At 55.4% G+C, this 25263-nt stretch overlaps 1 protein-coding gene across 7 annotated transcripts in view; it reads right to left on the bottom strand.

The window, feature by feature from the left end:
• The window catches only part of AMMECR1 (AMMECR nuclear protein 1), a 184435-nt gene that overhangs the window by 135522 nt on the left and 23650 nt on the right, over nucleotides 1-25263 (bottom strand). For all 7 annotated transcript variants that reach the window (XR_012160969.2, XR_012160968.2, XR_012160967.2 and 4 more), the window contains exon 2: nucleotides 8839-9373. Coding sequence is in view for 4 of the 7 variants with exons in the window: in XM_078854251.1 (XP_078710377.1) it covers nucleotides 8839-9373 (535 nt within the window). In the remaining 3 variants the exon portion in view is untranslated. The remainder of the gene's footprint in view (nucleotides 1-8838; nucleotides 9374-25263) is intronic.

Here is a 25263-nt window from a genome sequence, read left to right as displayed (position 1 = left end):
ACGCGCTATCTCAGAGTGGAGCCGGGTACTCGCGAGAGGGCGCTGTTCGGGGGGCCGGAGCCGGGTACTCGCAAGGGGGCGCTGTTTGTGGGGCCGGAGCAGGGTACTCGCGAGGGGGCGCTGTTTGGGGGGCCGGGGCCGGAGCCGGGTACTCGCAAGGGGGCGCTGTTTGGGGGGCCGGGGCCGGAGCCGGGTACTCGCGAAGGGGCGCTGCTTGGGAGGCCGGGGCCGGGTACTCGCGAGGGGGCGCTGCTTGGGGGGCCGGGGCCGGGCACTCGCGAGGGGGCGCTGTTCGGGGGGCCGTGGCCGGATACTCGCGAGGGGGCGCTGCTCAGAGGGCAGGGGCCGGAGCCGGGTACTCGCGAGGGGGCGCTGTTCGGGCGGCCGGGGCCGGATACTCGCGAGGGGGCGCTGTTCGGGGGGCCGGGGCCGCAGCCGGGTACTCGCGAGGGGGCGCTGCTTGGGGGGCCGGGGCCGGAGCCGGGCACTCGCGAGGGGGCGCTGTTCGGGGGGCAGGGGCCAGGTACTCGCGAGGGAGCGCTGTTCGGGGGGCAGGCGCTGGGGCCGGGTACTCGCGAGGGGGCGCTGTTCGGGGGGCCGGGGCCGCAGCGGGCACTCGCGAGGGGGCGCTGTTCGGGGGGCCGGGGCCGGATACTCGCGAGGGGGCGCTGCTCAGAGGGCAGGGGCCGGAGCCGGGTACTCGCGAGGGGGCGCTGTTCGGGGGGCTGGGGCAAGGGGCCGGGTACTCGCGAGGGGGCACTGTTGGGGGGACAGGGGCCGGGCCGGGTACTCGCGAGGGGGCGCTGTTCGGGGGGCCGGAGCCGGGTACTCGCCAGGGGGCGGTGTTCGGGGGGCCGGAGCCGGGTACTCGCCAGGGGGCGCTGTTCGGGGGGGCCGGGGCCGGAGCCGGGTACTCGCCAGGGGGCGCTGTTCGGGGGGGCCGGGGCCGGAGCCGGGTACTCGCCAGGGGGCGCTGTTCGGGGGGGCCGGGGCCGGAGCCGGGTACTCGCCAGGGGGCGCTGTTCGGGGGGGCCGGGGCCGGAGCCGGGTACTCGCCAGGGGGCGCTGTTCGGGGGGGCCGGGGCCGGAGCCGGGTACTCGCCAGGGGGCGCTGTTCGGGGGGCCGGGGCCGGAGCCGGGTACTCGCCAGGGGGCGCTGTTCGGGGGGGCAGGGGCCGGGGCCGGGTACTCGCCAGGGGGCGCTGTTCGGGGGGCAGGGGCCGGGGCCGGGTACTCGCGAGGGGGCGCTGTTCGGGGGCAGGGGCCGGATACTCGCGAGGGGGCGCTGTTCGGGGGGCAGGGGCCGGGTACTTGCGAGGGGGCGCTGTTCGGGGGGCCGGGGCCAGAGCTGGGTACTCGCGAGGGGGCGCTGTTCGGGGGGCAGGGGCCAGAGCACTCGCTAGGGGGCGCTGTTCGGGGGGCCGGGGCCGCAGCCGGGCACTCGCGAGGGGGCGCTGTTCGGGGGGCCGGGGCCGGAGCCGGGCACTCGCGAGGGGGCGCTGTTCGGGGGGCCGGGGCCGGATACTCGCGAGGGGGCGCTGCTCAGAGGGCAGGGGCCGGAGCCGGGTACTTGCGAGGGGGCGCTGCTCAGAGGGCAGGGGCCGGAGCACTCGCGAGGGGCCGCTGTTCGGGGGGCCGGGGCCGGAGCCGGGTACTCGCGAGGGGCCGCTGTTCGGGGGGCCGGGGCCGGAGCACTCGCGAGGGGGCGCTGTTCGGGGGGCTGGGGCAAGGGGCCGGGTACTCGCGAGGGGGCGCTGTTCGGGGGGCTGGGGCAAGGGGCCGGGTACTCGCGAGGGGGCGCTGTTCGGGGGGCAGGGGCCGGGTACTCGCCAGGGGGCGCTGTTCGGGGGGCCGGGGCCGGAGCCGGGTACTCGCCAGGGGGCGCTGTTCGGGGGGCAGGTGCCAGAGCACTCGCTAGGGAGCGCTGTTCGGGGGGCCGGGGCCGCAGCCGGGCACTCGCGAGGGGGCGCTGTTCGGGCGGCCGGGGCCGGATACTCGCGAGGGGGCGCTGTTTGGGGGGCCGGGGCCGCAGCCGGGTACTCGCGAGGGGGCGCTGTTCGGGGGGCCGGGGCCGCAGCCGGGCACTCGCGAGGGGGCGCTGTTCGGGGGGCCGGGGCCGCAGCCGGGCACTCGCGAGGGGGCGCTGCTTGGGGGGCCGGGGCCGGGCACTCACGAGGGGGCGCTGTTCGGGGGGCCGGGGCCGCAGCCGGGCACTCGCCAGGGGGCGCTGCTCGGGGGGCCGGGGCCGGGCACTCGCCAGGGGGCGCTGCTCGGGGGGCCGGGGCCGGGCACTCGCCAGGGGGCGCTGCTCGGGGGCCGGGGCCGGGTACTCGCGAGGGGGTGCTGTTCGGGGGGCCGGAGCCGGGTACTTGCGAGGGGGCGCTGTTCGGGGGCCGGAGCCGGGTACTCGCGAGAGGGCGCTGTTCGGGGGGCCGGAGCCGGGTACTCGCAAGGGGGCGCTGTTTGTGGGGCCGGAGCAGGGTACTCGCGAGGGGGCGCTGTTTGGGGGGCCGGGGCCGGAGCCGGGTACTCGCAAGGGGGCGCTGTTTGGGGGGCCGGGGCCGGAGCCGGGTACTCGCGAAGGGGCGCTGCTTGGGAGGCCGGGGCCGGGTACTCGCGAGGGGGCGCTGCTTGGGGGGCCGGGGCCGGGCACTCGCGAGGGGGCGCTGTTCGGGGGGCCGTGGCCGGATACTCGCGAGGGGGCGCTGCTCAGAGGGTAGGGGCCGGAGCCGGGTACTCGCGAGGGGCGCTGTTCGGGCGGCCGGGGCCGGATACTCGCGAGGGGGCGCTGTTCGGGGGGCCGGGGCCGCAGCCGGGTACTCGCGAGGGGGCGCTGCTTGGGGGGCCGGGGCCGGAGCCGGGCACTCGCGAGGGGGCGCTGTTCGGGGGCAGGGGCCAGGTACTCGCGAGGGAGCGCTGTTCGGGGGGCAGGCGCTGGGGCCGGGTACTCGCGAGGGGGCGCTGTTCGGGGGGCCGGGGCCGCAGCCGGGCACTCGCGAGGGGGCGCTGTTCGGGGGGCCGGGGCCGGATACTCGCGAGGGGGCGCTGCTCAGAGGGCAGGGGCCGGAGCCGGGTACTCGCGAGGGGGCGCTGTTCGGGGGGCTGGGGCAAGGGGCCGGGTACTCGCGAGGGGGCACTGTTGGGGGACAGGGGCCGGGGCCGGGTACTCGCGAGGGGGCGCTGTTCGGGGGGCCGGAGCCGGGTACTTGCCAGGGGGCGGTGTTCGGGGGGCCGGAGCCGGGTACTCGCCAGGGGGCGCTGTTCGGGGGGGCCGGGGCCGGAGCCGGGTACTCGCCAGGGGGCGCTGTTCGGGGGGGCCGGGGCCGGAGCCGGGTACTCGCCAGGGGGCGCTGTTCGGGGGGGCCGGGGCCGGAGCCGGGTACTCGCCAGGGGGCGCTGTTCGGGGGGGCCGGGGCCGGAGCCGGGTACTCGCGAGGGGGCGCTGTTCGGGGGCCGGGGCCGGAGCACTCGCTAGGGGGTGCTGTTCGGGGGGCTGGAGCACGGGGCCAGGTACTCGCGAGGGGGCGCTGTTCGGGGGGCTGGGGCCGGGTACTCGCCAGGGGCACAGTTCGGGGGGCCGGGGCCGGGTACTCGCGAAGGGGCGCTGTTCGGGGGGCCGGGGCCGGAGCCGGGTACTCGCGAGGGGGCGCTGTTCGGGGGGCCGGGGCCGGAGCCGGGTACTCGCGAGGGGGTGCTGTTCGGGGGGCCGGAGCCGGGTACTTGCGAGGGGGCGCTGTACGGGGGCCGGAGCCGGGTACTCGCGAGAGGGTGCTGTTCGGGGGGCCGGAGCCGGGTACTCGCGAGGGGGCGCTGTTCGGGGGGCCGGGGCCGGAGCCGGGTACTCGCGAGGGGGTGCTGTTCGGGGGGCCGGAGCCGGGTACTTGCGAGGGGGCGCTGTTCGGGGGGCCGGAGCCGGGTACTCGCGAGGGGGCGCTGTTCGGGGGGCCGGAGCCGGGTACTCGCAAGGGGGCGCTGTTTGTGGGCCGGAGCAGGGTACTCGCGAGGGGGCGCTGTTTGGGGGGCCGGGGCCGGAGCCGGGTACTCGCAAGGGGGCGCTGTTTGGGGGGCCGGGGCCGGAGCCGGGTACTCGCGAAGGGGCGCTGCTTGGGAGGCCGGGGCCGGGTACTCGCGAGGGGGCGCTGCTTGGAGGGCCGGGGCCGGGCACTCGCGAGGGGGCGCTGTTCGGGGGGCCGTGGCCGGATACTCGCGAGGGGGCGCTGCTCAGAGGGCAGGGGCCGGAGCCGGGTACTCGCGAGGGGGCGCTGTTCGGGCGGCCGGGGCCGGATACTCGCGAGGGGGCGCTGTTCGGGGGGCCGGGGCCGCAGCCGGGTACTCGCGAGGGGGCGCTGCTTGGGGGGCCGGGGCCGGAGCCGGGCACTCGCGAGGGGGCGCTGTTCGGGGGGCAGGGGCCAGGTACTCGCGAGGGAGCGCTGTTCGGGGGGCAGGCGCTGGGGCCGGGTACTCGCGAGGGGGCGCTGTTCGGGGGGCCGGGGCCGCAGCCGGGCACTCGCGAGGGGGCGCTGTTCGGGGGGCCGGGGCCGGATACTCGCGAGGGGGCGCTGCTCAGAGGGCAGGGGCCGGAGCCGGGTACTCGCGAGGGGGCGCTGTTCGGGGGGCTGGGGCAAGGGGCCGGGTACTCGCGAGGGGGCACTGTTGGGGGGACAGGGGCCGGGGCCGGGTACTCGCGAGGGGGCGCTGTTCGGGGGGCCGGAGCCGGGTACTCGCCAGGGGGCGGTGTTCGGGGGGCCGGAGCCGGGTACTCGCCAGGGGGCGCTGTTCGGGGGGGCCGGGGCCGGAGCCGGGTACTCGCCAGGGGGCGCTGTTCGGGGGGGCCGGGGCCGGAGCCGGGTACTCGCCAGGGGGCGCTGTTCGGGGGGGCCGGGGCCGGAGCCGGGTACTCGCCAGGGGGCGCTGTTCGGGGGGGCCGGGGCCGGAGCCGGGTACTCGCCAGGGGGCGCTGTTCGGGGGGGCCGGGGCCGGAGCCGGGTACTCGCCAGGGGGCGCTGTTCGGGGGGGCCGGGGCCGGAGCCGGGTACTCGCCAGGGGGCGCTGTTCGGGGGGGCCGGGGCCGGAGCCGGGTACTCGCCAGGGGGCGCTGTTCGGGGGGGCCGGGGCCGGAGCCGGGTACTCGCCAGGGGCGCTGTTCGGGGGGGCAGGGGCCGGAGCCGGGTACTCGCCAGGGGGCGCTGTTCGGGGGGCAGGGGCCGGGGCCGGGTACTCGCCAGGGGGCGCTGTTCGGGGGGCAGGGGCCGGGGCCGGGTACTCGCCAGGGGGCGCTGTTCGGGGGGGCAGGGGCCGGGGCCGGGTACTCGCGAGGGGGCGCTGTTCGGGGGGCAGGGGCCGGATACTCGCGAGGGGGCGCTGTTCGGGGGGCAGGGGCCGGGTACTCGCGAGGGGGCGCTGTTCGGGGGGCCGGGGCCAGAGCTGGGTACTCGCGAGGGGGCGCTGTTCGGGGGGCAGGGGCCAGAGCACTCGCTAGGGGGCGCTGTTCGGGGGGGCCGGGGCCGCAGCCGGGCACTCGCGAGGGGGCGCTGTTCGGGGGGCCGGGGCCGGAGCCGGGCACTCGCGAGGGGGCGCTGTTCGGGGGGCCGGGGCCGGATACTCGCGAGGGGGCGCTGCTCAGAGGGCAGGGGCCGGAGCCGGGTACTTGCGAGGGGGCGCTGCTCAGAGGGCAGGGGCCGGAGCACTCGCGAGGGGCCGCTGTTCGGGGGGCCGGGGCCGGAGCCGGGTACTCGCGAGGGGCCGCTGTTCGGGGGGCCGGGGCCGGAGCACTCGCGAGGGGGCGCTGTTCGGGGGGCTGGGGCAAGGGGCCGGGTACTCGCGAGGGGGCGCTGTTCGGGGGGCTGGGGCAAGGGGCCGGGTACTCGCGAGGGGGCGCTGTTCGGGGGGCTGGGGCCGGGTACTCGCCAGGGGGCGCTGTTCGGGGGGCCGGGGCCGGAGCCGGGTACTCGCCAGGGGGCGCTGTTTGGGGGGCAGGTGCCAGAGCACTCGCTAGGGAGCGCTGTTCGGGGGGCCGGGGCCGCAGCCGGGCACTCGCGAGGGGGCGCTGTTCGGGCGGCCGGGGCCGGATACTCGCGAGGGGGCGCTGTTTGGGGGGCCGGGGCCGCAGCCGGGTACTCGCGAGGGGGCGCTGTTCGGGGGGCCGGGGCCGCAGCCGGGCACTCGCGAGGGGGGCGCTGTTCGGGGGGCCGGGGCCGCAGCCGGGCACTCGCGAGGGGGCGCTGCTTGGGGGGCCGGGGCCGGGCACTCACGAGGGGGCGCTGTTCGGGGGGCCGGGGCCGCAGCCGGGCACTCGCCAGGGGGCGCTGCTCGGGGGGCCGGGGCCGGGCACTCGCCAGGGGGCGCTGCTCGGGGGGCCGGGGCCGGGCACTCGCCAGGGGGCGCTGCTCGGGGGGCCGGGGCCGGGCACTCGCCAGGGGGCGCTGCTCGGGGGGCCGGGGCCGGGCACTCGCCAGGGGGCGCTGCTCGGGGGGCCGGGGCCGGGCACTCGCCAGGGGGCGCTGCTCGGGGGGGCCGGGGCCGGGCACTCGCCAGGGGGCGCTGTTCGGGGGGCCGGGGCCGGAGCCGGGCACTCGCCAGGGGGCGCTGCTCGGGGGGCCGGGGCCGGAGCCGGGCACTCGCCAGGGGGCGCTGCTCGGGGGGCCGGGGCCGGAGCCGGGCACTCGCCAGGGGGCGCTGCTCGGTGGGCCGGGGCCGGAGCCGGGCACTCGCCAGGGGGCGCTGCTCGGGGGGCCGGGGCCGGGTACTCGCCAGGGGGCGCTGTTCGGGGGGCCGGGGCCGGAGCCGGGTACTCGCCAGGGGGCGCTGCTCGGGGGGCCGGGGCCGGAGCCGGGTACTCGCCAGGGGGCGCTGCTCGGGGGGCCGGGGCCGGAGCCGGGCACTCGCCAGGGGGCGCTGCTCGGGGGGCCGGAGCCGGAGCCGGGCACTCGCCAGGGGGCGCTGCTCGGGGGGCCGGGGCCGGAGCCGGGCACTCGCCAGGGGGCGCTGCTCGGGGGGCCGGGGCCGGAGCCGGGCACTCGCCAGGGGGCGCTGTTCGGGGGGCCGGGGCCGGAGCCGGGCACTCGCCAGGGGGCGCTGTTCGGGGGGGCCGGGGCCGGAGCCGGGTAGTCGCCAGGGGGCGCTGCTCGGGGGGCCGGAGCCGGGTACTCGCCAGGGGGCGCTGTTCGGGGGGCCGGAGCCGGGCACTCGCCAGGGGGCGCTGCTCGGGGGGCCGGGGCCGGAGCCGGGCACTCGCCAGGGGGCGCTGCTCGGGGGGCCGGGGCCGGAGCCGGGCACTCGCCAGGGGGCGCTGCTCGGGGGGCCGGAGCCGGGTACTCGCCAGGGGGCGCTGTTCGGGGGGCCGGGGCCGGAGCCGGGCACTCGCCAGGGGGCGCTGCTGGGGGGGGCCGGGGCCGGAGCCGGGTAGTCGCCAGGGGGCGCTGCTCGGGGGGCCGGAGCCGGGTACTCGCCAGGGGGCGCTGTTCGGGGGGCCGGGGCCGGAGCCGGGCACTCGCCAGGGGGCGCTGCTGGGGGGGCCGGGGCCGGAGCCGGGTAGTCGCCAGGGGGCGCTGCTCGGGGGGCCGGAGCCGGGTACTCGCCAGGGGGCGCTGTTCGGGGGGCCGGGGCCGGAGCCGGGCACTCGCCAGGGGGCGCTGCTCGGGGGGCCGGGGCCGGAGCCGGGCACTCGCCAGGGGGCGCTGCTCGGGGGGCCGGGGCCGGAGCCGGGCACTCGCCAGGGGGCGCTGCTCGGGGGGCCGGGGCCGGGTACTCGCCAGGGGGCGCTGTTCGGGGGGCCGGGGCCGGAGCCGGGCACTCGCCAGGGGGCGCTGTTCGGGGGGCCGGAGCCGGGCACTCGCCAGGGGGCGCTGTTCGGGGGGCCGGGGCCGGAGCCGGGTAGTCGCCAGGGGGCGCTGCTCGGGGGGCCGGGGCCGGGGCCGGGTACTCGCCAGGGGGCGCTGTTCGGGGGGCCGGGGCCGGAGCCGGGTAGTCGCCAGGGGGCGCTGCTCGGGGGGCCGGGGCCGGGGCCGGGTACTCGCCAGGGGGCTCTGCTCGGGGGGCCGGGGCCGGAGCCGGGTACTCGCCAGGGGGCGCTGCTCGGGGGGCGGGGCCGGAGCCGGGCACTCGCCAGGGGGCGCTGCTGGGGGGGCCGGGGCCGGAGCCGGGTACTCGCCAGGGGGCGCTGATCGGGGGGCCGGGGCCGGAGCCGGGTACTCGCCAGGGGGCGCTGCTCGGGGGGCCGGAGCCGGGTACTCGCCAGGGGGCGCTGCTGGGGGGGCCGGGGCCGGAGCCGGGTACTCGCCAGGGGGCGCTGCTCGGGGGGGCCGGGGCCGGAGCCGGGCACTCGCCAGGGGGCGCTGCTCGGGGGGCCGGGGCCGGAGCCGGGCACTCGCCAGGGGGCGCTGCTCGGGGGGCCGGGGCCGGAGCCGGGTACTCGCCAGGGGGCGCTGCTCGGGGGGCCGGGGCCGGAGCCGGGCACTCGCCAGGGGGCGCTGCTCGGGGGGCCGGGGCCGGAGCCGGGTACTCGCCGGGGGGCCGGGGCCGGGGCCGGGTACTCGCCAGGGGGCGCTGTTCGGGGGGCCGGGGCCGGGGCCGGGTACTCGCCAGGGGGCGCTGCTCGGGGGGCCGGGGCCGGAGCCGGGCTCTCGCCAGGGGGCGCTGCTCGGGGGGCCGGGGCCGGAGCCGGGTACTCGCCAGGGGGCGCTGTTCGGGGGGCCGGGGCCGGAGCCGGGTACTCGCCAGGGGGCGCTGCTCGGGGGGCCGGGGCCGGGGCCGGGTACTCGCCAGGGGGCGCTGCTCGGGGGGCCGGAGCCGGGTACTCGCCAGGGGGCGCTGCTCGGGGGGCCGGAGCCGGGTACTCACTAGGGGTCGTTGGTGAAGCGGGGGCTCCGCGGGGGCTGGTAGCCGTACAGGTGACAGTAGAGCACATCGAAGCAGAAGCAGCACATCTCGGCCGACACCACCATCTTCCTGCAGCCGGGCCCGCTGGAGCCGGCCCCGGGGGAGGCGAGCAGCGAGGCGGCCGGGGGGGAGAGGCCGCCAGGGCCCCCGCCGCAGCTGGGCGGCAGCGGCGGGGACAGGACGCAACCGGCGGCGCCCCCCGCCAGCCCCCCCAGGCCGTTGAGGCGGGCGATCCCCGGCGGGGGTAGCGCCCCCGGCTCGCCGCCCGCTGCCGCCGCCCCGCCGCAGTGGGAGCTGCCGCCGCCGCCGCCCCCCGGGCCGGCCGAGCCCGAGGGAGGGGAACTGGAGAGTTTCTGCTTCTTCACCCCGCAGCAACCCGCCGCCATCTTGGAGCCGTCTCCCCCCACGCAGCGCTTCCGACCCATAGCGGGGGGGCCGGCCGGCCGGCCGGGGGACGTGCGGCCGCCTGCTCCGCCTCCTCCCGGGCCCGCTCCGCCTGCAACGGGGAGGGGGCAGGGAAGGATGAATGGGGAGAAAGGGAGAGGGGAGTTAGAGCCGCCGCGGCGTGCCAGGCCCCGCGCCTCGCAGACAGCTTCGCCGCCCCCCCGCCCCGGCCGGCAGCTCCTCGTCCCCCCGCGCCGCCTCCCGCCGGGGAAGGGTCCTCCACCCCCCCGCGTGCCGTAGAGCCCCGGCCGGGCCCCGCGAGCCCGAGGAGGCGGCTGACAGTGTCCGACTGGCACAACGCAAATGACCTGGGTTGGCTTTCGCTTCGGAGGGGGAAAGAAGCCGCCAGGGAGGCGTGTGAGTCAGCCAGCGGGAGCACTGCAGGGAGCCCCGGCTGCGCCCACAAACCAGGCACTCCTGGGATGGCTGGCCGCGGGGACGGGGTTCAGTGGAGACTGTGCTGAGGCCAGCAGCCCAGGGGGCAAGCGGGCGTGACCCTGGTGGACTTGCCCAGTGCTTTGCCTTCTTTCAGAGGAGCTCTGTCCCCAGGGAAGCGAGGGAACATGCACGTGTTAAAACTGCACTGGCCAAAACACTAGTCTCTCAGGTGCCACAAGTCCTCCTTTTCTTTTTGCGAATACAGACTCACACGGCTGCTACTCTGCAACCTGAAGAATAATAGTTTAGGTGTATACTTTACATCTCAAAGGAGCATGAAACATTTTAAAAACTATATATACAAAGAGGACTGGCCTCACCCATCACTAAAATGCAGCTATCGCTGACGTGGAAACTGGCAGCTTTTTAACAGAGAGAACAGCAGTGCTACAAAACTATTTAGGCAGGGAGTTAAGAATATCATATGTAGTTGAAACAGCCGGGGAAATTTGTATAGGCAGAAAATCATTATCCAAATTAGAATGCAGCCTCAGAAAATCTCAAGGGAACTTTTAGGGCCAGGACTGGTCAGGAGCTCAGTTTTACATCTTATGTTGAAAACAGCATCACAGCAATGTCCTAGCACAGTCCTAGGCATTGATTCATTGTGGACTTAAAGGGAAGAGTACCACTTGCTAAATCTACAACTCCACTTCCTGGTGAGTTGGAGAGGCTTCCATCCAAAAAGTTGCCTAAATAGGCATGCGGCAATTCTCCAAAAAGAGCCATATTTTTGGAATTTAATGTAACCACCCTCCCACCCACATCATATATCATTTTAAAGCTTATGTTATGTACATTTAGATGAGCTCGGATGTGGAGCTGTCAAGTGGTGCCGTAAGCCTGTAGGCGAGGTGAAACAATGGTATCCAAAATGAGAAAGTGTCATTTATTGCACAGTTCCAGAAACACTGCCACATGACTCTGACTACAGTTCTTAATGTTTAAGTTAATATCAACACCTTATTGTGGTGTTTATTGGTCAAAACTACCAAATGACAGTGTAGAGTTTTATTGATTTTTGCATGAGCAAGTATTTATTTTTAGAAATGATGAAGCTGTTTAGTGTGCAACAAAAATAGCAAATATGAGCATTTTGCAATATACTAACATGAAATATTTTCACATCACATATTCTTAATTGTCGAAGTATCTCACATGTGATTATAATAGTGTTCTATATTGTCAGTAAAATTTGCTATCCAGATCAGTGTCATGTGCACCAGTAGCAGAAGATTGCCTGTCCATTGTTTATGCTGCATAGTGGATAGATGTAAATGTATGTGAATTCCTAATGTAAAGCCTCTCCATTTGTAAACTTTTGTACATACAATGTAGCATCTAGTCTGCTGGTGGAAGGTTTTAATTTAATTGCCTACGCATGCAGTACAAGCTTTAGAAATTTTCTAGAAACTAGCTTTTTAATTCAGTGACACGTATATACAGGCCACATTGCTGTTAGAGATGACAATTTCTGGAACTACATGAATACCTCCCTCTGCTTACAATAAAGAGAAAAAAAACTTCACAAACTTTGAAAAATGTGTTATTTGTCAAGAAAATTAAAAGAATGCAAAACTGTCAAAAGTCACCAGTGCTGGACAGAAACTTCCTAAAATAGAAACATTTGCGAGAGCAATCAATCTAAGGGGGAGCAGCACTTCAAAGAAGAGATGACATGTTGCGTGGAATATCTGTGGAAGTCTTGATTGCTAAGGATTCAGTTTATAACTCAGCATGCCTTTCTTCCTACTTGAGTAAAACAAATCTTAAAGCAAAACTATCTGGTTATACTGCAATAACACTGTCACCTTATGACATTGCATTTTATTAGCTGATTGAAGAGCGCGAGAATCTGATGTACAACAAGAAGGCTCTTCTCTGTCCAAGATGCTACAAAGATATAAAGCCCTACTTCCCTCAGATGTAGAAACTGCAAGCTATTCCACTAGCACATAATAGGCAAGCTTCGAAAAATGTTATGATTCTGCAAGTTCATTTCATTCAGAGCATGGACAAGGCAAATCTACCATTGTTCTATGCAGCACAATAACATTATCTGATGCTATCCAAGTTGCTAGCAATCTGAAGCAGGAACTTAAGTCATCCAAATGTTTTGTGGATGTTCTGCTGAGAGAGCCTGATGAACAGTTTTCAAATGAACAAGTGGTTTTGTATAATGTTGCTTCAGTCCTTCAGCTGAAATAGCTATTATAAAGCCTCATAATCTTATCTAAAGCTAGGTGATTGTAGTTTACAGAGGTCAGTACTTTTGTTTCCTTATTGGTGCAGGAGTTCGTATATTGGTTGATAGATAAAGCAGTATATAATTCAGCCAGCAATGAGTACCATCCTTCAGAAAACATTCAGAGAAGGTGCTCTCCGTTTCAAAGTGCATAGTATTTAACAGTTCCAAAATTATCGTACCACTGCACATAATAGCCTTGCTGCACAGCTACAGCATGAGCTTGGGTCTCACAATTTAATTGGCATCCTACATTTTCTTGGATTCTGCAACAGTTATAGTGAGCTGAGGCTGTTCATCGCTAGTGCTGCAAAAACTGAATTAGCAAGTCGTGTTCATTCCAAATGGAATTGTACCGCTTCGTGCTGACAGAAATCTCATTCATGAAGGAGACGATAATATAGACATCAACGTAGAGACCATTGATAGAATATGTGCCATTCAATGGCTAGAGTGGTAATTCAAGGACAGCCTGCAGATAGTTCGATGTCACAAGAAATATCACTGAAGCATGGGAAAGAAAAGTCACTTACTCTCCACAGGCAATCAGAGTCTCTTATACAGTGTGCAGCATTTGAAAAACCTAGAACACATCCAGAACTGACTCTACACGAAAAAGTACTCTAGAAAACAAACTCTTGTCACCTACAAATGAACGCTGTCCAAGATCTCTCCTGGTGTCTTTTAAGACTACCTCATGATGTCATACCAACACCAAATGGCCTTGCTATTGTTCACACTCAGGTGATTCCATTTTGGACTGGTTTCAACCACAAGCTTGAAACAAAGAAGAGCACCTACACAGGAGTTGCATATGCACCTACTGGGGATGCCAGGTTAGCTGAGATGATAATACTGTGCTGAAATGTAAGGAAATGTCAGCAAGAGGGTCGCTCTTTTCCTATCTTCTATCAAGCTATCAGCTGAGCTTTGCAATATAATTTAGTTACCCAACACTTGAACCTAATCACTACCAATTTGGGAAGTCTGGACCATTGAATTCATCGGGCATGCCAGAGACGAGGCTGGTCCTCTGTCTCCCACTACCAGGTCTCCAGGGAAGGGTGTGAGTATGCTAGTTTAAGTAGTCTTTTAGAATAGAGATGTTACTACCAGGGGTCATAGAATTGTATTACTTCTTTGTGACTCTGTGTTTTATATTGTTTATTATTCTGTCATTCATTTTAATAAAGATCTTAACAATTTGGTATTGTCCTCAGTATAAGTGTCCTTGCCACACAACCCGAGGGTCTTCTCACAATGCTGAACTTTCTGTGTTCTCTAACCCTGGAGCCCGAATTGGGACAAGAACCTAAATATCTTCTGGTCAGATCATTGGCAAGCCATAATAAACCAGCCCATAAATTCAGATCAACACCCAAGAGGGCCTGTACCTACATCCCTCTTCTCTGCTGATGGAACAATGAGAAGAACAGACAAAACTGAATTAGGGCATCAGCTGGAAGCTAAAACTGAAAGAATCCATGAGCTAAGAGCAACCAAGAAACCGCAGTGTTTATCAGAGATGCCATGGTTGTCATAGAAATAATGGCTAGAAACAAATTCCACACATTCGATGAATTGGCTGCTGAGTACTTGAGGCAGGTCCTAAAAGGATTTGACAAAGCTAATCCTGTAATTGAAGTCTTTGACATATTTGACAACAGTAACTCTGAAAACAGCAGAAAGACAGTGCCACATAGGATCTAACATTAGATGCAAGAAATACCAGGTGATTGATGGAAACCCTGTAAAAAGCTTCTAAACATGGCATCCAACAATCAGTCACTTGTAAAATTCCTCTGTTAAAATATGGTTCAAAATGCACTTGAGAGTGTACGAGAACACCCAACATAAACATTCCTTTTTGCTGGAGACTTTCCCAATGGTGAAGTGGCAAAGTCCATCACTAGTAGAGCTTTTGAAGAAGCTCAAGACTTGTACAGTACTCAAGAGGAAGTGGACAAAAGGATGCTTCTTCATCCTGTATATTCCCATGTCTTTTGGTGTCAAAGGAATCATAATAATTAGATCACCTGTTGCAGATGTTTTGGTCCTTGCTGTTCACTGCTTTCCAAAATTGGAACACACAGATAACATCTGGGTTGAAACAGGCACCACTATCAGCACAACTGACAAGCGTCACTTCATACCTGTGCATGCAATTTATGGAGCACTCACTCCTAATTTCTGCAACATACTTCCTGCTGTATGCACATTAACAGGATGTGACTCTGTGTCATCAATATTTGGTATTAGGGAAAAAATCTATGTTTAACGTCAAAACAAAGGGAGTTTACTACTTTGGAGAGTGTGATGGACAAGTCACAATTTCTGCAGCAAGGAAGTTGGTAGCAGTTCTGTATGACCAGAATAAAAAAGAAAAGGAGGACCACAGAGACCTGAATTGCTTGTGCCTCAATTTAGCCATCAAAAACAAAAAGTCACTGGCCAAACACACACTGTATGAGGACAGTTTTCCAGAACAAGTCAAAAGAACATCTTGGCAAACAAAGATTTGGATATCTTTGCACATAGATAAACCAGATATTGGGTCACCATTGCAACATGGATGGAAAATGTGGATGGGTGAACTACTTCTTTTGTTCTTCAAGGAGCCAGTGGCATTTGACGTTATTTATGCCTGTGCCAGCAGGGGTCACTGCACAATCAACTGTGTCTGTAGTTAAAAAAATCTTTCCTGCACAGAACTGTGTACATGTCAAGGTAACGAAGACTGTGGTAACCCACACATTCTCGTCAGAGATTATAATGACGAACAAGATCTTGATGATGATCACTAGAAATGTCACCAATGCTATTACATTTTCATGATACCTGTACAAATGTATTCTTAGATTTTGTTTTACCCTTGAGATTGCTGTTATTATGCTTTGAAGTCACAAAGAAATCCAATTTTATGTCTTGAAATAATACATAAAGTCATTAAACTAACAGAAACAAATGCAAATATTTCAAAGTGGTCATTTTAACATGTTGATATTATCTATCCCTGTTTCTATGGTAATCACAACATTTGACAGCTCCAATCATACCTCATTTTAAAGTAGACATAATAAAATTTCAAGTGATGGATGATGTGCATGTGTGTAAAAAGGGTACGTTAAGAGGACCAGATTGATGGTGTAGGCCTCTTGCCTAAAACTTAGTCTGCTTTGTTTATGAGATCAGTTACAATCACAGCTGCAAGCAACAAAAAATGAAGAGAACAGTCCCATGTAGGCAGGGAGAGGAATTAAATTATATAATTCAGCCTTTCCCATCTTTGAATTTTTTGTTTCTAGTTGGGATTGGTGAATAGTTAAAAAAGAAGAAACCCAGTTTCCCCTTTCTCAAGTAACATTAAAGTCCGTCTTCCAAAAAGGGCAGTCTTCTCCACTTTTGAAATTCATTTAACCTTCTGTTGCTTTTGGAGGAACAGCCTCTGCAGGTACAGGCGCCGGTGGGTGCTTGTGCGCCCCCAGCCCCACCCCGACCATGCCCCTTCCCTGCCCCAATTGGACCCCTCCCCTATTCCCCGTGGTGCTCCAACCCCGGACACCGACGGAGTTCGCACCTATGTCTGCAGGTATTGAGTTCTGTCTCTTTCTAGATTTTAAACACACTGCCTCTGTGGATGAGGGGAAAGCGGTGGACGTGTAGTTCCTTGACTTTAGCAAACTTTTGACACGGTCTCCACAGTATTCTTGCCAGCAAGTTAAAGAAGTATGGGCTGGATGAATGGACTATAAGGTGGATAGAGTGTTCGCTAGATTGTCGGTCTCAACAGGTAGTGATCAATGGCTCCATGTCTAGTTGGCAGCCGGTATCAAGTGGAGTGTCCCAAGGGTCGGTCCTCGGGCCGGTTTTGTTCAATATCTTTATTAATGATCTGGAGGATGATGTGGATTGCACCTTCAGCAAGTTTGCAGATGACACTAAACTGGGAGGAGAGGTAGATACACTGGAGGGTAGATACACTGGATAGGATACAGAGGGCCCTACACAAATTAGAGGATTGGGCCAAAAGAAATCTCATGAGGTTCAACAAGGACAAGTGCAGAGTCCTGCACTTAGGACGGAAGAATCCCATGCACCGCTACAGACTAGGGACCGAATGGCTCGGCAGCAGTTCTGCAGAAAAGGACCTAGGGGTTACAGTGGACAAGAGGCTGGATATGAGTCAACAGTGTGCCCTTGTTGCCAAGAAGGCCAATGGCATTTTGGGATGTATACGTAGGGGCACTGCCAGCAGATCGAGGGACGTGATCGTTCCCCTCTAGTCGACATTGGTGAGGCCTCATCTGGAGTACTGTGTCCAGTTTTGGGCCCCACATTACAAGAAGGATGTGGAAAAATTGGAAAACGTCCAGCGGAGGGCAACAAAAATGATTAGGGGACTGGAAGACATGACTTATGAGGAGAGGCTGAGGGAACTGGGATTGTTTAGTCTGCGGAAGAGAAGAATGAGGGGGGATTTGATAGCTGCTTTCAACTACCTGAAAGGGGGTTCCCAAGAGGATGGCTCTAGACTGTTCTCAGTGGTAGCTGATGACAGAACAAGGAGTAACGGTCTCAAGTTGCAGTGGGGGAGGTTTAGGTTGGATATTAGGAAAAACTTTTTCACTAGGAGGGTGGTGAAACACTGGAATGCGTTACCTAGGGAGGTGGTGGAATCTCCTTCCTTAGATATTTTTAAGGTCAGGCTTGACAAAGCCCTGGCTGGGGTGATTTAGTTGGGGATTGGCCCTGCTTTGAGCAGGGGGTTGGACTAGATGACCTCCTGAGGTCCCTTCCAACCCTGATATTCTATGATTCTATGATTTAACATTAGCATGGATAAAAATATTCAAGTAATTTTAAAAGTTTAATACCTAGATTTGCTTAGCTTCTGTAACCACATAGTGAAATGTTGCTAGTGAATGTTTTCAGTACAGCACAGGTAATATCACTCTGCCCTTTGGGACAGAAAATTGTAGGGCTCATGTTGTTCCCCCAGGCCTGGCTTTCTTACCTAGAGCTGATACTCCAGTGCAGTACTGAGAACAATACTATATTGTTAGAAGTGATGTCCCTTGGGTGTGCTTTCTGCTTATCTCCTGTGGCTATCCCAGATAAAATTAAAAATTCCAGGGCGCTTCTTGAATAGAGAAGCAAATATGTCAATATCCTGGGCAATATTCCCTCTCTCTCAGTAAAATGTATTTTATTGTCTATTGATGCATATGAGCTATTTTTGATCCCACATTGGCTGCTCCATTTGCCTGCAAGCTTACTAGTCTGAGTAGTCACTGAACTACTACCCTACCTAATTCAAGTGCTTTTCTGTATACCTTGAGCATGCAGGGTTATGTATAAAGTCAAATTTTGTTATCAAAGAGAAAGTAGAAGATGTAGAATTGTATTTTTAGTGCAATAGAATACAAGAGTATTCTAAATGTATTAGCCGTATTATCAGCTTCTGGGCTTGGAGAGAAATTTAGACCTGTGGAAAAATGTGCCAAGTTCAGTGGAAAATTTCCATTCATGCTTGAAAAAAGGGTTATTTTGTCCCGCAGAATCTGCCAGCTTTGCAAAACGCTAAGATTTGTTTTTATTAGCCCCTAGCTTAAGTTAAATCTTGTGCATGTGTTATTAGCGTTCAATTCCATTTACGTTTCTTGTTAAAGGGAACTCTGAGTCCATTCTTTTTCTTCTTTTTATACAGTACTTCTTTATTTTGCTAACTGTAGATCTTTTCCTGTTGCATAGTGATTCTGCTCTGCCTTTACATACAGTCATATATGTAAGTGAAATCAGTGTGAACATTAATGTAAATCTTTTAAAAGATATGAGCAGACACTAGCATTGTGGTTTGGTGAAATGAATTCAATTTAGACTTGATTTGTCCAATCACAAATGATAAATGTGGTAGTTTTTCCTTACTATTGCTACTTTTGAGCACTATTTCTTGCCTTGAATTCACCTCAAGATCAGCCTCATATTCTAAAGTCACAAAGAATCTAGAGTGTGCACTTGATTACTTTAAAAATCCAGGGAAAAGATAGGAAAAACCTATGGACTGAATTAAATTGATTTTTCACATTCAGTGTCAATAGCAATGCTCTTGGCAATCCTGTTAGACCAATACTGATGGGACAAATTAAACCAAGAAGCGCTTACTTACTTGTGTGAAGATACTTCCAAATGATTTAAGGATACTCCCAAGCATTACTCTTCTCTAAAAATATTAAGCAAATTTAGTGCTTAGAAAAAGGGGTATCTCAGAGGGCAATCCAACTCCCTTTGAAGTCAAGGGAAAACTGCCACTCACTCTAACGGGGCTCTTCATGACAGCCCTGGACAATCATAGTCCTCTCTTTCTCTGCAGAACAGGTACATTACAAGTAGTTGCTGTGAAAGCTGCCCTAGAGTTACCCACTATTTGGTCTCACTAGTGATCAAGAGGAACCAGTTGAAATTTGTGTACAAAAATTGTCCAAAGGGACTACTTGCATGGGGAAGCTTTGTAGGATCAGTTCCTTTGTCTCCCTTGGTCCCTTTGCTTACACATTTTAGCATGACTAAATTTAAAAAGATTGCTCAGGCTGTGCAAGAAATTTAGAAAATAATTATTAAAAGCTTTCTTATAAAATATTTATTGCAGCCAAGTGCAATTTTAATATCTACATGTTTAAAAGGAAAAAATGATATAAAACTTTATTGGATGCATTGCAGAAAATATACACCTTGTGATACTTATTTCATTGTGATTATTTATTGGGGTAGTGCCTAGGAACCATGGTCATGGGTCAGGACCCCATTGTGTTAGGCACTGTATAGACACATAAAGAGATAATACCTGCTGTGAGGAGCTTACAATCTATTTATAAGGAGAGAGCCAGAAAATGGTTTCAACAAACAAGACAGAAGTACAGGAAACAATGCGACAATATTGGTCAGCATGATAGGCAGAAGTCATAGCGCACCAGCTTCCTAATCATTGTCAAGTTTTCTGAAGGCATCATGGCAGAGGATAATTTGAAGGAGGGATTTGAAGGAGGGCAATGAGGTGGCTTTCCTGATGTTTCCAGTGAGCTCCTCTCATTCTTGAGTGGGAGCATGGGAGAAATCACAAAGGTGTTTTGTCTGAAAATGTAACAAGTGGGCAATGAAGACTAGCACCATTGGCAGAACAGGGTGGGAGTCAACATCTTGATAGTGAATGAGAGCTGATAGGTAGGGTGGGGATAGACCATTCAGAGCCTTAAATATGAAGGTGTGCAGTTTGTGTATGATGCAGTGGAAAAATGGAGGAATGCAAGGAGAGGGGAAAAACATCTTTTCAAAATTTAGTATTTTTATTTTCCATTTTCCAGGATTAATGTAGAAGATATTAAACAACAGTAGTTCTAACTTTATTCTATGAATACCTCCTTGCAAAACATGTGTAAAATGTGCGTGTTTGGAACCCATGTTTTTGTTATATCAAAGACAAGATATTTTTCATCTGAGAGGCCTTTTATTTACTACAGTCTCCAAAATTCATAGGTCAAATTCTACCTTCAGAAGGCCAGATTCTCACCCCCTGCTTATGGCCTCCATTGCCCAGTCTGTCATAAAGCTGGCAGATCTGGCCACTAAGGATTCCCTGAACATAGAGAGTTCCTCACCTATGGGAGAGCCAGATTCCTCCTTCTAGTGCTAAGTGGTCTGAAAATGTGTGGGTTCTCATCACCCCCACATCTGCCCAGCTCCTGTGGTTCTTCTTTCCCCCTCACACACACTTTCCCAGGCCTGGGTGTGCTGAGGCTGAAATGCGGTCCCCAGAGAGGGGGGGAAGAGGAGATGTCCCACTGCTTATAGGAGGAGAGGAGAAAGGAGGGAGCGGAGTGGGACCTCAGTGAGCTTCTGGCTCTTTCTGCTTCCTCCTCATCTCCTGTGAAAAGGGTGTCAGGTTTTTGAAGGGGAAAGTGGGGAAGTTTAAGCTGCTCTAAACTGGGCCAGCTGAAAACTAACCCTTAGATCAGGGAGCCATAACTGACTCCTTTGAAGTCTTCCCCATATCCCCTTGAATATTAGGCACAGTTAAGAATCAGGTCCTGAACATGTGCACAAAATCCATAGATTGTAATGGAAGTTGTATGCCAATATCTGTGAGCAGTAGTTGTTCCCAAGCAACCAAGGGCAATATCGTGCTATTGTTGCACATATGGAATAATCATTGAAGTCTCCTCTGAGTTTTGCTCAAAAATTGATGTCAGAATGTGGTACCACTGCCAGCTTGGAGACAAAAGATCCCCGCATGTTGTTTTATTGGAACCCTGGCCACGTTTCACATTTTGAGCTATGGTGTAACTTTACCGTGCTTTGAAAACAATCTCTGTGTGATTTTAAACTTAACATTTTCTTTCAATTGTCTTTTACTCTCCTACAAACACAGGTCTTAGTACCGCGAAATCATCTGTGTACAGAACTTCCATCGCAGCATTGGGCCTGGATTTTGTTGCTGCAAACTTTCTAAATATTCCAGAAAGTGACTTGTCAAACCCAGTATGTACATATGTCAAAAGGGTCTTTTGATTAGAGACTAAAAACAGTCACATTTAGAAACTGTTAGTGGAGTCAGAAAAATATTAATTTTAATAAAAAGTATAACATTTTGTAATAAATGTCAAGATGTGTAAATCCACAGAAGGACAGATAGTAAGATTTTCATGTGTGTTCTTTTCACAAATTCATTGTGAAATGGAATACTCCTAAAGTATATTAAGGCAACATCCCATACTTTTTGAAATATATTTTTTCCCGTATGCAATGTTCACAGCAAAATTTAACTTAGATGTATAGATCCTCAGCTGGTATAAATTCAGCATATCTCTACTATGAAGTTAGTGGAGTACAATTTATGTTAGCTCAGGATCTGTCTCAAATACATTAACAGTAACCTGTAGGACATGTTTTTTGATGTTGCTGTTTGCAGTTTGCCTCCTCCCTTCTTTTTCTTGGAGAATGTAGTGATAGTGATCATACATATTTGTAGCACCTCTCATTTCTAAATGGCCCAAAGTGCTGGGTTAACATATTTATCTTAATGATTTAGAACAATAGAGAGTTATCTTTTTCCACCACAGAAATGCAGCCACTTCTCAGATGAAACATGGCAACTATTTAACAGGACACAGCAAATGCTGAACAACAGTTTAGGACAGGAAGTGAAGAATACTTTATCCATTTTAAATGAATGAGTAATTTAGGTAAATAGAATGTTATTACTCAAGTTGGAATCTAACCAGGACACATGCCAGGTTTTTTTTTCAAAGTGTGCTATCAGATCTTTAACAATCACAAGTGGTCAGGGCTTCAATTTTATATCTCATCTAAAAGAATTGATGTGAAACCTAGTTTTCTTACATTTTTGCTTCTGTCATTACGTAAACTGGCGGTGAATTTTGATGAACAAAATACCGCTACTGATTAGGAGGACAGGAAACGTTACAATGGAAAGAGTTTAAAAATTCCACTTTGATCTTCCTCTTCCTTTTGAGTTCCTTTCATGCTCATTTTTTTATTTCAGATACTTGTTTAATGTCCTTGTTAAATTATATAAGTTCTGCCGATTGCTGCTCTTGGGAGCTTATTGCATATATTAACTAGCTTTCTGTGTAAAGGAATTCTACCTACATTCCTCTAATGTCCAACTCTTCTTAGCTTATGTTCATGCTCCCTTGCTCTGGTATTTCACACAAGCTCAAATAGCACAGAAGCAATATTCTGTCTAACCCTTCAGAGAAATGAGAGACACTTTCCCCCAAAGACTAAAAAACGTTTTTCTTTAAGCCTTTTTTGAATAGCAAAACAATAATTGAATCCTTCTGCTTACCCTCTGCTGCTCTATTACTATAAAAAACCTGTTAATGGCAAGTTGGCCAAGAACTGCTCATGTTGTTCCAAATGGGGCTTCACTAATCACTTTGTATTAAATACCTTTATGCATGCATCACAGAATATTACTGACTTATGTTTTAAACCACTGTTCATTAACTGCTATTTTAGACTATTATAATTTGTAATTACACAACATAGACTCAGTGCCTGGTTTTGTAGCAGTTGATTATTAATTTAATATTTCCTTGTTTTTCCCCCTCCTAGAGTCATTACCTTTCTTTTTTTTCTACTGGATACACTAGATTACTTAAGTTTCATATCTGCCTGTATTTCTAGGTTGTACCTGTTATCCTGAATTACAGTGTCTTCCTCATTTCTCAAAAAGAAAAAGGAGTACTTGTGGCACCTTAGAGACTAACAAATTTATTTGAGCATAAGCTTTCGTGAGCTACAGCTCATCTGAGGAAGTGAGCTGTAGCTCACGAAAGCTTATGCTCAGATAAATTTGTTAGTCTTTAAGATGCCACAAGAACTCCTTTTCTTTTTGCGAATACAGACTAACACGGCTGCTACTCTGAAACCTGATTCCTCATTTCTGCGACTGGTTTCATAAGATCATCAGTTTTATCACCTTACTTCGCTTACTCATTTTTGACAATTTGTATGTAAATGTGGATGCCAGCACTTCAGTGCTGTCAGTCTGAAATCTTTCTAAAGTCTAAAGACGAAATAAATTCACTTAAAAGAGCCAAAAGATTTAAATAGTATATTAATTAATAGCAGACATCACCCGCTGCGGCAAAATGCCAGCAGAGTTCCAGCCAAACGTGCCTCATTGCAGTTGTTACTTTCATCGTTGTCAACTTTAGCAATCATTAGCGTAGCCACAGTAATACTAATCTTCATGGCATGGCATGAGTCACCTCTCTCATCCTCACCCCAATCTGCTTTCACTTATTCCATAGTGCAGACCGTTGTTTTTTATTTGTACGCTATCAAAAGCCAAGCAAATCATGTTCACTGCTTCACCCTGCTAACTCTTTGCTATGATCTCAAAACATTTTTTACTGGAGATATGCAAGTCTCGGGGCCCAGTCCTACCAACTGCTGAATAAATAAAGTCAGTGGGAGGTGAGGGCGCTCAGCGCCTCACAGAATTGGACTCTAAATGCACGCGCACACAGATCTTAAACCCCGTGCACATGGCAAAACACTGCATGTGCAAAAATTTGCACAGAAGCATAACAATTTGCACAGAAGAAATTTTTTGCGCACACGGCCTGTCAAAAATTAGAGGGAACATTGAGTAGTAGTAACTTCTGTAGTATCCCTGTTTTTCTTTTCTATTTCTTTTTCTATTTTTTCTTTTCTATATTTTCTATTGCTAAAGCCAAATCTGTCCTCATACATGTATAAATAAGAGTAAATCCACTGAAGTCAATGGAGTTTCATGGATATAGAACAAGTGTGAGTTCAGACCCAGGCCTTATAAATCTGTAGTTTCCCATCTTAAATGGAGGTGTGATTTAGCTACCCGCCAGTCTATTGAGACATCTCCTGACTCCACTGAAGTTTTAAATATTCCTGCTAAGATTCTCCTATGTCAAGTTAACTATTAATATCTTGTGTTGTGGCCCTGATTTCCTTCTATATTTCTTACTGTCTTGTAAAATATGTGCATTCCTTTCCTCTCCCTGCTGAACATTCCCTTGAGTTAATAAACTAACAGTGGTCTCTTGTAGAGGCTCTTCTGTCTCATTCACTGTTCTCTTGTTCTTTATGTACTTCATAAATGTATTGTTACCCCTTTTGACTTGAGTGGTTAGCCAATATTTGGGATCCTGTGGGTTGTTTCTGTTAGCAGAAATTGATGGTTGCATCAAAGAAATACCTGACTCCATCCTACTTATTTACAAAGAATGTAAAGTCCTGTTTCTCTCAAGATGGTAGGAATCCAAGAACAGGAGACAGTTTTTTTTGCTCATATTTCCAAGCCTCTTTTTAGCCAGCGCTTTACCCAAAAGTTTGTCTTAGCTTTTTCTCAAAGTGATACTACAAGTGGTTCTCTGGCTTTCTCTGGGAATTCCTTCCTGCCTTATTTGTGTGTTTCTGTGGCATTGCTTCCCTTTCCCTTCCTCACACACATACACCTGTCCATCAAACAATCCCCAGTGCCCTTGTGTTTGCAGTCAGACCCCAAAGAAAAAGCCTCAGACCATGTGACTCAACTCCTATTCCAGCTTTGTATGTTGCCTGTTTTTTGAGCGGTGGCACCCATTGTTTCCATAAAGGAGGTTAATTGCTTTTTACATTTATCCTGAATGACAGCTGGCTGTTATCCCCAACAGCTTTTCTTTTTCTTTTTTGTATATGAACTATATCCTTTAATCATTTCCATCTGACATCATTGCTCTCTTAAAAACAAAACTTATTTTCTTTTAACTCGACCATTATTTAGTCTAAAAAAAGTTAAGTAAATCATATTTCTTGAACAATGAAGTAAGTCATAGTAAATGAATGGAAAAACATTGTTGCTCATCTGTTTTGTTAAATAATCTTTGAACCCTCAACCTTAAAATATGGTTCAGACCTACAAAGTTTGGATCCAAACATCACAAGCTTGGGGTAGGAGTGTTTATTTAATGAATAGTGACCACATCTTTCCAAACTAAATAGTCACCAATGGAGAATGAACCTCGGTCTACAAACACTAAAAACTAAAAGATAGCTCCTTTGGCTGTGAGCAACTAGTAGCTGTACCCATGATGAAGCCATTATATTCCATTTGCAACTGAGGCTTTAGTTTGGTATCATCTCCACTGATAATATTTCTTTATAGTAGATCTTTCATTTTTAGTTTTAATTTCTGAAGCGTAATCTGGAGCAGAAGTGTCATTGTGATGTAGCACGATATTTGAAGGGTGACATACAAAGGAGAGTTTACCATGAAATCAAAACTAGTGTGTCAAATGTAACCAAACGCTGGAACATTTCAGGACTCTACTTTCATAGGTTTTGTTTTTACATACAATGTTTCAGATGTGGGACTTCTAAAATGTTTTTCTATCATTTCATTAAAAAAAACCCAAACAGACAGACAGTTTGACCTCTGTGAAAAGCAATTGCACTGTATGAGTTCTTTCAGTTTTTCTGCTTTGCTTATTCTGTGTTTGTTTTCATAGGGCAAAGTCTCATTATCCAGTTTTCATCACATTCAGATCCTATGGTAGCCTGTAAGTGTCCAATCTCTAAACTCTATAATACAATAGAACAGCTGTATGGAGGTCCATGTGACCACAACATGAATACTGAAAGTGCTGAATTCATGTGTCTTTCATTGTTTATCACTCACCATTATATGTAGGGGTACAGTGTAGTTTATTATGTAGTCT

The sequence above is a fragment of the Lepidochelys kempii genome, chromosome 9 (assembly GCF_965140285.1).
Source record: "Lepidochelys kempii isolate rLepKem1 chromosome 9, rLepKem1.hap1, whole genome shotgun sequence".
NCBI lineage: Eukaryota > Metazoa > Chordata > Testudines > Cheloniidae > Lepidochelys > Lepidochelys kempii.
This window is presented reverse-complemented; position numbering and strand designations above follow the sequence as displayed.